We start from the raw sequence: 12,192 nt of genomic DNA on the forward strand, positions 1-12,192 counted from the left end.
TGACCTCTGTAGCTAGTTTAAGTTAATTTGCAATTTCGTCCTATGTATCCTTACTAGCAAAGGCAAGTGAATATAATTTTAACCTTCATGTAACATAACTTCAAGTAGCCCTTTTAACATGCATTGGTTTTTGCAGTGAAGATAGATCCTCCATTTAATTGTCAATTATGTGGCAAGAAAGAAATTAATAGTGTCACTGATAGACATTGCAAGTCTGAAAGGCGTGAGCTCGGTGGAGTTTGCTTCTTACTGAGAAGTTTGGCTTTCGCCTCTCCAAGTGCATAATACGTACCTGACAAAATATTTGGTGAATTTTTATGATGAGATACAAGCTGAGTTGACCTTAATTCTGTAAGGAGCTTGTTGTAATGCAGCTGTACAAATCAACACAGCTGGATCCATTGGGATGTAGCTCTTTAAAACAAAATGATCGCAGCAGCCTTCTTTCTTCCCAAGCAGATTGATAAGACTCCTGAAGGTGAAGTTGACTGATAAGTGCAAGGCAGCATTACAGGGATTAGAAATGAGGTATAAGAACCTGGTAAAAATAAATGGATGAAATCCCTCAAATTACTGGACTCAGTAACTTTATATACACCTTTGTGTCTTTCTTCCATCACTTAGATCTGAACAGAGGGTCCCATTTACTAGCATCCCTTCCTGCAGATTTAGTCTTGCTGTATAAACACACGAGACTGGCATTTATTTAGACTGGTGTGTACAAACTACGCTGTTGCAGGAAAATTTGTATGTACTTGTGTTACTTATGAACCACGTTTCTCTTTTTTTTTGTTTGCTTATGCACTGCAGTGGATGCAGCCTTGAGTTTTTATAGTTTAAAGTCAAACTTTATGACATCCATTCAATCTCCTTCAGAATGGGGCACATTTAGATTAGCGGTGGGATATGCAGGGCTTTACAGGAACTTCTGCAACACTTTTTTCAGTATGGAGAGGAAGAAGAGTGTTAAATGCAGTTTAAAATGACAGGCATTTTGGGTTGCTTTACAGCCGATCCTTTACTCTGTTCCTTCTAAAGAAGGACTTACAAAAAAAATGAAATTGGTGCTCCAGACATGTCACAGCATATCGACCTGTAAATATCCACCTTTGCAGGTTTTCACACCAACATGTGAGGCATGTCAGGAAAGGGAAATATCAAAAATATTATTGTGAAGATGGCAGTACCCAAGGGATGTTCCCATTATAACCATCTGGGCTAATGTCATTATTATCATGATCTGAGTGGGCCTTTCCCTCCTGCTTTGTTAAAGGAGGGAGAAAAACCACTGAGAATCCTCCTGCTAGGATATTGCCTACCCACAGTCAAGGCTTAGAAGGATTTGTGTTTATATTGGGTGTCAGCTGATACCTTACACCTGATCTGGCAAGGAGAAGACAGGACAGCTGTCTCCAAGGCAGGTTGCAGACTGATGGTGCTCCGGACTGGCTGGGAAGATCCCTCTCTTGCAGGCTCGGGACCTTGCTTGAAGTCTGTACTGTTTGGGCTGTAATTATATCGTGGGCAGAAGGGTGGTGCAGGGTACGTATGCATGCAAAAGATTGCACAGGATTTTACTTCCTCTCAGAGTTTTTGCTTTGAACCAATATATCACTAAGCCTAACCGAGGGCACATTAATTTTGAAGCAGTCCCATGCAGGGAGGATGGGCTCTGGGAGCAAGCCCCGTACCTGCAGCTCCCAGGTGCTTTGCCAGACCAGAGCCACAGCTCCCACATTGACGTCAGTCTGTCGCGAGAGCAGAACGTGCTGAGGAGGCAATAAAAAAGCTAGGTGATGTTTGCCAGGTGATGCAGCAGCTCTTCACTTGACTCGCCCGTCTGGGGAAGGATCATCCTGCTGACTGTGCGAGGCGTTAACGAACGTGCTGTGGTAATGCTGCACAATACCCTCCCTCTGCTGATGGTGTCTGGCTGTATATTGTCAGCTGCTGACTAGCTGGGAATCCTGGAAATCTTTCTTGGAGGGCCATATTCTGCCTGGCTGGCTGTTTTTTCTTGGCTTGTGTGTGAAAACAATGCCGAAATTCAGTTCCCCAAGTGCAGGAGTCATTAATCAAAGGCAAATGGGAACGAGCTGTCTTGGTGCAATGCTCTGGTTCTGGGTTTTGAAGTCAATGACAGGGATGATCCAGCCACTAATAAGTTTCATGTGAAACTCCAGAGCTTTCGGCTATCAAGCAAATGTCTTACAAAACTGCTTGAGGAAAGGAAGCTGACTTCGGCAGTCCTTGAGTTTGTTTAATTGAAGCCCAAGAGTCATCAAGCGGCTGCTGAAGGCCAGCGTTTGGCTTCCTGTTGCAGAAAAAAAAATACTCAGGATTTTTTTTTTCTTTGTATTGCCTGTGCACTTTTATTTTGGTAGTATTACTGAACCAGAACCAACCACTTCTCCTTGCCTTTTCTCTGGGGTAAGGCTGCATAAGAGCGGAGGAGAAGCTTCCAAAGGTCCATGATGCTTTTGATACACATTTGAATTTAGAAGATCAGTACCAGGAGGGAGAGTCTGGGCTCTGCACAGAGCACTGGGAGCGTGAAGCTCTTTCCTGTTCCTTGTATAATAAAAATAGTGCAAATGGTCTTTTTTCAGTGTGCAAAACTTCTCCCCAGTAGACTCCTGCCTTCCCTTGCTTTGCCTCCAAAACAGATCTTGGTCACTGTGGTGAAGACCAGGCAAATGAAGGGCTGCTGTGCTCAGTTGCAGACGTTCTGCAAGGTTCATCTTTTAGTTGTTTCTGGTTCACATCTCTGAGAGCTGGTTACATTATTGCAGCATTTTGTGTTTTGTTTTTTTTTTTTCCCCAGTGTTTTGCTGTATTTTGAGTCCTTTGGTTTAAAATATTAACAAAATTAAGCTCTATGCCTCCTCGTGAGGCAACTAAGTGCCTACTATACATGGGGCGGGGTGAAAGGTGGGAGAATTTGAGGGAAGTCATTTTTTTGAAATAGTGGTTTAATTTTTTATGTGAAACCAGTGCTTAATTTTCTAGTGTACTGACCATTTGCATCTTGCTGTAGTGTCTCTACATCTACAGGCTCTCAGCAGGTTTGAAAAACTCTGTCTGAACTGGCCACCCAAAATGGGCATGTGACTCTTGATTTGAAATTTGTTGGGTTTTTTTCTGCAGAGCTTACATGGGGGAAAGCATCAGAATGAGCTCGTCAGTCTGAGACTTGAGCTCTAAGTACCATCCTCGCGTTTGTCCTCCATAATACAGCAAGTCTTTAGCATTGTATCTCTGGGAACCCAAGCAAATAAGACGGTTAAATGATTTGGGCATTCAAATAAATCCCATGACTATCATCCCAAATTGAAATCTGTGTTCAGAAGTCTCTAGACATACTTGGGTCTCACAGCATCCATCAGCTCTTGTTCCTCTGATACCTGCAAGCAGCACGCTAAAGTGGCTGCTGGGCTGGAGGGGGAAAGGGAAGGGAAGCAATAGTTAAATTTGTTAGTAAGTGGTGTAATCTCTTTATTTCCACATTTGCTTTTGTTTTGATACCATATTTTCACCTAAGCATTTGCCAGGTGTTTAATGCATCTGCATTAAAAAACTGTAATGGAGCTCATTGCCCTTGCCCCAGGGGCTATGACTTGCAGCCCAGTTATCCAACAAAAAAATTCAAAGTAACTTCCCTGAATTTATTGCTCCTGTTGGTTGATTCAGATGCAACTGACTTGTTGTAAGGGTCTGGACTGTGTCCTGGTGTCACAGATTCACCCACATGGCATCCGCCTGCTTTCCAACTCGGCAATGGGCATACAAAGCCTCCTTAGTGATTGCAAGTTTACTGTTTCGGATAAATATTTCCGCTCCTCTCCAAAAACATGTTAGTTACAGGGAATATTATAGAGGGAGAAAATACTGATATGTTTGATATGTACATTGATGGGTTTTGGGTTTTTCTGGTTGTTTTTAAATCACAGAGGATGAGATTTTTTTCAAGGGAGCTTAAGTGCTCAAACTTCACTGAGATTCAAAGTCTGGTCATCCCAAACGGGCTGTCCCAACACATTCTTTGCTGCCCCAACCTGGCCAGCTGAAGTGACTCAGTAAATCAGCAATAGAGCATGACTTCACGTCTAGTTCTCCTATCTCTTGTTCCTCTGCTCCATACATTTGTGAAGGACCATTCCAGAAATTTTTTGCAGTTAATTCTCCAAGCCTTGATTTTCTCATCTGTAAAATGGAGATGTTACTATTCCCTCTATTCCCATCTCTTATTATAAATTGCTTTACAAAAAGTCCTAAGTATTTTTATTGTTGCAGTGCATTTCAAATAAGCAAGTCACAATGTTATCTCTCTGGTTCTTTTTTATATGGTGATGTTTAGAAGCTTTTTTCAGTGTATGCCCTACTTTTGATCAGGAAGGACTAGATTGTTTTCCTTGCTCTTCCCCCAGAATTCATGGTGGCTGGAACAGTCTCCAAAACTCCTTAAGACTGTGGCATTGGTTGGAATAAAACTTAGTAATTACAATACTTGGTAAAGGGTGCACACCGTTGCAGAGTGTAGGCTGGGGGATTTGCTTCCAGGGTTACTTGACTGCAGCAAAAATGGAAACCTGTGTTAGTTGTGTTGAATGCTCTTCAGCCACGTTTGAAAAGTCAGTGTACTGAAAAGTGATTAATTTTTCAAGCTCTAGGGTGAGACCCTCTGGCAGTTCTGCTGGACATTTGCAGGGTTTGGGGTTTTTTTGGTGCTTTTTGTTTACAGTTTACCAGTTCAAGAGGACAGCAAGGCTCCTCTATCAGTAAAGTGGCATTTGCAAGTTCTGAACCTCTCTGGAACATCTGGTGCACTGGAGTCCAAGGCCTGACTTGCAGAAGTGTGAAGCATCCAGGGTTCACTGGCTCTAGCAATGACTCTGGAATTCTCCAGGGGCAGGGAATCGCGAGGCTTTGTCCTTTATGGGGAGGAAGGAGTCTTTTTTTGCTCCTGTCAGCTTCTGTTCATGCAGCTCTCTAGAATGTAGTGATGCTAATGGGAACAAGAGAAGTTTTGGGCTCTGCTCCCTTAGATATGAAGGTAGTCTTCTCAAGTAGAGATTGCAACCTGGCCTCAGGCCAAGCATGTCGGGAAATGAACTCAGTGCTGAGTCAGCCTCTGGTAGGGCATGTTTACGGAGCTGTAATTTTATTTGCTGTTCTCATGTGTGTCCATTTTACGCCATATCTGACAGATTTGCGAAAGGTGCTGAGCTCTTGTAATTCCTGATGAAGGCTCTGGAGGGTGGAGGTACTGACTGCCTTTGCAAATGAGGCTATGGATAACTTGGCTCTGACACTTTTTGCCCTCCCTCCTCTTTCTTGCCCGCACAGAGAGCACTGCGTGTCATCACCGTAGGATTTACTGCCTTCAGCATGAGGACCTTTGATGTGAGCAGGCTCTAGGAGAAGAGTTACGGCTGCATAGAAAGGCTGGCTTCCAACTTAAGCCCTAATGCATGCCCTTGATGGGAAAAAGTTGGGCTTAGAACTGGCAAAGCATATCTAGAAGATGTTATCGCTTTCTTTTTTATTAAGCTTGTGTTGACTCTTTAGTCTGTGTTGAAAGCAGGTGTGTTTCGAGCTGTACTACTGTATCTTTTGGAGCTATGTGGTAGGAGCAATACAGGATTTCCCTCTTAGATAGTTCCTCCACTGGAACCAGCATACCTAGCCTAGGGTAAGCAAATGACTCTGGCTTTGCTTTTTTTTCCTGCCTGTCCCCAAGGAAACAATATAAATGCCATGCCTCGAGTGTGTATCTATTGAGGGAAAAAGGGATTTTTAAATAGTGATGAACTGTGGTTTTCCCTTAGTGCAGCAAGCCAATTGTTCATTAGTGAAATATATTAATAATTCTCCTACGAACCTTGTTGGTAAGTGAATCTGCTTTAATTCCTTTGTATCAACAAGAGCTGCAGGTATGTATGTCTTCGTTACATTAAAAAAAGAAAAAAAACCACCAAGCAATGCTTGCAAATTGGTCTTTGTTTCCAAGGAAACAAACTTGACATGCTTGAGCTGTGCTAGATGCAAACACTGCTAGATTCAGCAGACATGCCTCGGGATTATATGGTCTGAATATTATTTTTAAACTACCTCCAATTTAAAGGCAGGGGAGAGGACGAGAATAGAATTTTTCGGCAGGGTTTACCAATCTGTGCTTAATGAAAGCGCTGTGCGGTATCTTAGAGTTGCCTAATGTGCTGTAGAGAGAATTGCATCCTGTGCTGAAAACGGAGGTCCCTAATGAATGTCCCTGGAGAAGGAGCAGCCTGGGGCCAAATGGCTACCACAGGGCGCTGGTCCCCAGGCTTTGGTGAAATCCTTCAGCAGAAATAGAGGTCTGAGGGGAGCTAAGCACGCGCTCTCTGTGCCAAATTATTATGGTTTATCCTGGGTCACTTTACCAAATGTTCTGTGCTCTAAAAATATTTTAGTAAAATGCAACTCACCAGCACTTGGTGTGAAAGGCTGCCTGGCATTCAGAAGTCAAATGCAAATACTATCCCACATGATGTGCTAAAAAGCTGTAGCTTGATGTTGAGGACTGGGCTGAATTCAGGGAATAGATGAGAGAACAATATTATGAGTTGTTTGTGTAGTGCATCTGACAGGAATTTGCTGTGGACTGATGAAAATCTTGACTTTAACTTGGTTTATTGCATTGTACAGAAAGTCTCTTAGTATTTTTGTCATTACCTTGGAAGTTTGGTTCAGGAAAAAAGCTGGGTTTTGGCATTCATCTGTCACCCTGATTTTTTCGGAAATGCTGTGTAAAGCAACTTGTGTTGTGTAAAGAAACTTGATTTTTTTTTTTTTAAATCTTCCTTTGAAGAATCAAAACTTCAGCAGTGAAGCAGACACTGTACATACATTGCAAAAATATTAGCCATGCATGCAGGGGAAACGAGCATTGCTCGGCAGAGCGCACACACAATTAACTGATTTGAACATCCAGAGTTTCTTTTGGCTTGGGCCCAACATGAGGAATAGGGTATACATTAAAACTTTGTTGGGATTAAATAACCAATTTTTGCCCTGGCCTGCAAAGCTTTACTTCTGCAACAACTATCTTTGCTTTCTGGAGTAGTTCTGTGAGCTGGTAGGGGTCTGTACAGGATATGCAAAGGATATATAGGGAAATACAAGTTTTTAAGGAACAGTCATGTTCCATGTGCAGATTGCTTGCAGTGTGCAGGTCTGTCGTCCTCTGGCAGTGAAAATGCCTGGTGGACTTCAGCATTGTGTGTCTTTGCATATTTGGTTGTTTGGAAAGCTGGTAAGGTTCAAAAAAATTTGAAAAAATCCTCTATTAATTCTTCTTTGAAATGGTCGTACTGCATTGAGGAGACAAGGTAACGATGGAGTATTTTCAGGGCTGACTAGTGAAAAACAAACCTGTCTTAAAATTCAGGTCCTTAGGAAAACATAGCATGAAGTTTATTGTACTGTAGCCTCTTTTCCCCCCTCTTTCATCCTGCTTTTTAACTTTCTTGCAAATGGTGTTAAAATAATCTTCAAGGTGATAGAGAGTAGACTGGGGTAGGTTTAGCTTTAAGATGGATGGGCAGCACTATTTGCATTGCAAGCTAAAAGCCTCTGTTGAAGCCTGTTGGGGAAAAAAAAATATTAATGGTATTTCATGAAAATATTGTAATTTGTGAAAGGCCCAGTGTGAAAAACCTGCTGGTTTGAGTGTCACTAGGAAATGCTCCTTTTTGCACAAGGCTTGCCTGAGACGGGATTTTCCTTGCTTTTGTTCTAAACCGAGATGCTTGCTGCCTAAAAACGCTTGCGATCCCTGCAGCAAGAGCTTTACCTCCTTGATAGAGGATGGAAACAGGAAGGTTGGCCGGATCGGGATTAATCCTGCACTTTTTTTTTTTTTTTTTTTTTTTTTTTTTTGCTAATGACACTTCCTTATGCTTACATTTCATTAAAGCTCTGAAATGGCTGAAGATCAGCCGGTACTGAGCATGCTCCAGGGTGGAGGCTGCACCCATAGAGTGAGATGGATTTGTGGCTGGAGGAGTGATAGGCCTGGAGTCAGGATCTGGAAGGACCAAGCAGCTCCCTGCAGACGGGATGGAGGTAGGGCAAATCCGGCCAATTCCTTCCCGTGCCCCCGGGCTGGGGGAGCGAGGAGACCGGATGAAGTAAGAACTGTTGGAATTGATTCAAAAGCAGCATAGTTAACCACTGACACGAGATGGCTTCAAACCGCTTCCTGCGGATCAGCGGGGAGGGGTTTTAAAATACTGACCTTTACTGACTGGTGAACCTATATAAAGAACGAACCTGTCTAATGTTAGGGTGGTGACATAAAGCGACAGCAGGCAGGGGCTGGCAGCGAGGGCTGCAGGGACTCGCTGGGTTGTGCCTTCGTATTGGAAGGCATGTGATCACGTCTCAGTCGTGGGCTGCGTGGCTCGGTCGCTAATTATTATTAATGGGAAGCCTTGCAGGGCACAGACCTGCTCCGCAGTTTAAATCTAGATCCATCTGTGATTGTGGGAGGGCGAAAGAATGTAAAACCCAAACTCCCTTTTTTGGGCTTATTTTACATTCCAAGGATTGCAAATAAACCTTGCCACATCAGGGCCTCCAAACTGGCAAGGAGAGGAAGGAATATAGATATGTTTATTCCTTTGGCTGAGAGATTTTCTGTGCTTCTTGCAGGGGTTTAATGTGTTGGCAAGTGGGTTTGGGGGAAGGAAGGGGACTCTCTTGAGTTGCTCTAGGTTGGGCTCTTGGATTTCGTCTGTAGTTGCCAGCTTTTTACAAGGAATGTGTAAGCACCAGCAGGTATGTGCTGCATGAGCCGATTGACTCCAGTTGTTGTACAAGCAAGCTGCGTGGTAAAGTGCCAATAAAACATTTACATTGGCTCTTGATGTTTGTATTAGTGAGGTGTAGGGAAGATCTGACTTTCTGTGGAGCAGGGGGGGAGACATCGGCCGCGAGCCTCAGCCCTTGCAGATCCTGTCTCCTATGGGAGGTGTGGTATTGAGTGTTTACGCTTGTTTCAGCCTGGCTGTAAGTAAAGGTAAGGCAAGCGGTTTGCTCTACTTAGGGCATTGTGAATACTTTGGTATTACAAAGTTATTGTGTTTAACTTTATTAACAGAAATCTCTGTGATCATGGTCTATCTTTAGCCTACATTCAGTAAGATAAACTGGCTCTTTCTTCAGGGCAACTCTGGCTGCTTTTCATAGCACAGTTCAGGGGGCAATTGATAAAGAGCAAAACATAGATTTTTATTTTATTGCTGTGTCCCAGGTGATGCTCTCACACACTTGGGTCAATCTGCATGATGAGTCACATCATCACCTAAAGTAGCTTGCGTATTTATTGCCTGGTTCTGCATTGCTTGCGTACCCAATGCTTCCTCGGTGTTTTCTGAGCCTCTTTGATAATGTCAGCTCTGCACGAAGTTGGTGACCAGCTTGCTTACTAGTGTTGCTTTTACAGTCCCTGCATAAAAGTCTGCTGGAGCCCCAGCTTGCTGGCCATGCAGAACTTCTCTTACTCTTTAACGGACACTGGCTTGTTTATGGTTGGATGAATGCACAAAGAAAAGCGTTTATGTAAAATAAATGGCATTGTAATTGTAAACTGAAAGGAAGAAGTTTTGATTTTCTTTGGCTCAGATGGGGGCTGCGTTTATGGCTTTTCAGAATTGATGCTGGTGGCTTTTTCTGCTTGTGCTACTCTGGTGTTGAGGTGATCTCAGCACCAAGTTTTCATGTATGGTCTGGCTCCCTTGATGAGGAAATTTGACTTAAACAGTTTCAGATGCTGGAAAACCACTCGTGTGATAATTTCCTATTGTGCTTGTGTGAAAGGTGTTAGGTAGCCTTAAAGACCCACTGCCACCTTATGGCAGTTGCTGAAAAGCAGCTTCTTTAGAGCCAGTTCTGTATACACATCATGCTTGCTTTATTTCTCTGCTCTTCTTAACTAGTGGTATTTGCATGAAGGCAGGAGCTTTGTTTTTAAAGAGTTCATCTGCTCCTTCTGTTCCTTGCAGAAATTTATAATGTCAGCGGAATTGCTTGTAGAGCCATCAACTGCAATATTTCATAGGCGAGTTCATGATTTGGGGAGATATAAAAGCATCATGAAGCACTGATTCTCCTCCAGTGAAGAAGTTGCTTATTTTCACGTGAATGTCCTAATCCTTAAAAAAAAATAGGTGTGAGGTCAAAGAACAGGGACACGTTGAACACATGAGGCTCATCGGCAGAATCTACACCCGAGCTCCAGCGTTTGTTTCAGTGAAGTGTTGCAGCAGAAGCGAGATTGAATGTGAGCAGCCATTTTTACAGCCGGCTTTGCTGGCAGAAGACTACTAATAAGCAGGATGGCTTTGCACTGACATGGGTCTGATTCCCACCCCATCTATCATCCCCCAAATAAAACAATAAAACATTTGTCTGTGGAGCAAACGGTGAGTGTGGTTAAAGCAATGAGCTTGCTTACTGTTACTGAGATGGGATATGCAAGGGATGCTGTATTTAGGACCCTTCTTGAGCAAGGCTGTGTTTGTACGGTAGAAGCTCTTGATATGTGAAGGCTGAATGAAAGGGAGAAATCGTGTTTTTAGATTTCCAAAATAGAAGGAACTGTGGTTACTATAAGTTAAAGCTGAAGGAGTTTATAATTGGGAACTGTTAGGAATACAGTATGTTCTAAATTACAGCTGTCTGGCCAATATGCTTCTAAATAAAGTTCTAGGATTGCCCTATAAATGAAATACTCAACGCATATTCTTATCAAAACATAGCAACATCTCCCAGAGAGCTTACATCTCAACATCTGTCGCAACAGCATCTTTTTTCCTCTTTTTTCTCCTTTTTTTTTTTTTAAATCTTCTTCTTGGTGTGTGTAATGTACTCAATGCAGCGTCCCAGGGAACATTTCATGTTTCCTATTAACTAAAAGCAGTTTTCAACTTTGCTGGGGAAAGAGGGGGAGGGAGGGAGATGACTTGGAAACTTTGGGGGGGGGGGGGGGAACAGATATTGAAAGCTGGAGAAAGCTGTGGTTCCATAAGCGTGCATTAATGACTGTCTGCTCCTTCAGGGCTTTTACCTGAGCATGGAGGTGGATCTTTGGGCTCCCTTGGAGGATGCTGAGCACAGTGTGTCCTGGGAATGGGCATTCTGGTTAGGAAATGTCCTACATAATGGGTGAGGAGGGAAGGAGGCATTTTAACAGCTTGCGGCAGAGCTGGGGAGCGGTTCTTAGCAGTGCAGAAGCAAATCAGGATTCCAGCAGAAACGCTCCTCTTGTATCGGAAGTCCCTTCAGCTTATTGTGCTTTTGGGATTGCTTCTGAGGAGGCTGAAAAGGAGCTTCAGATTTAAACAACTGAATGGTCTGGAAGAAGAGCAGACTAATGGAAATAAGGAAAACCCCCTGTATTTTGCAGAGCTAAATATTGTTCTTCCTATAGAAAGAAAAATCTCCCCTTGCCTCCCACTTGCGCTTCCTCTGCAAGGGAGCTGTGAAAATGCCGTACATAATGGTGTAATTAAGCAAAAGCCCTGAGGAACCCGGTGTCCTTTGTGAAGGGAGGTGGTTGTGCTGCTGCCTTCTTCCTGAAAATGTGAGATTTATGAAAGGGATATTTGAGCCTTGAATGGGGGAACGGAGGCCAGAGAGCCTTGGTATAAAAATACGTTGTAGTTTTATACCTGGCAGAAGATGTTTTGAAAGAGGGGTGCTATGCTGTCTCATACCAGCTTCGTGGGGAAATTGCTGGAGAGTACTTGGGTTAAATAAAGGGGAAAGCTTTGTAGGGCACAGGCTCGTTCTTATCCTACATCATTAGAAAAACCGCTTCCTCTGCCAGTCTGGAGATGGGTGTCTAACCAGCTGGTTAGAAAAGAGCCTGTGTAGCACTGGACCTCTGCAGAATGGGGGAGATGGGGGTCCTGGGGCAGAAGGCACTGCTCTGCCAGCTCCCAGACCCTGCCTGGGCACAGAGGTAGTGGTGCCAGACTGAGCAATGCCGTGGTGGTCTGGAAGCTTCTTTCTCCTTTTGGATGGCATAAATTTAAGGTCTTATTAATCAATGCACAAGCATCCCCCATGAACGTGACACTATGCAGAGATGCTGGTAAGATGCCGATCGATCGTTTCGCTTGAGGTGGTTGTTGAACCATCTGCAAT

At 43.4% G+C, this 12,192-nt stretch overlaps 1 protein-coding gene across 11 annotated transcripts in view; it reads left to right on the forward strand.

Annotated features, from left to right (window-relative positions):
- EHMT1 (euchromatic histone lysine methyltransferase 1) overlaps positions 1-12,192 on the forward strand; it is a 124,187-nt gene that overhangs the window by 35,667 nt on the left and 76,328 nt on the right. The window contains exon 1 of one of the 11 annotated variants that reach the window (XM_049832219.1): positions 8,030-8,106. The exons of 9 other annotated variants lie outside the window; for them this stretch is intronic. In XM_049832219.1, the coding sequence (XP_049688176.1) occupies positions 8,101-8,106 (6 nt within the window). In that variant the 5' untranslated portion in view covers positions 8,030-8,100. Of the gene's footprint in view, positions 1-8,029; positions 8,107-10,444; positions 10,467-12,192 lie in introns of those variants that run through there. One more of the 11 variants, XM_049832229.1, reaches the window with a different exon arrangement.

This window comes from Accipiter gentilis, chromosome 29 (genome assembly GCF_929443795.1).
Source record: "Accipiter gentilis chromosome 29, bAccGen1.1, whole genome shotgun sequence".
NCBI classification, from domain to species: Eukaryota; Metazoa; Chordata; class Aves; order Accipitriformes; family Accipitridae; genus Astur; species Astur gentilis.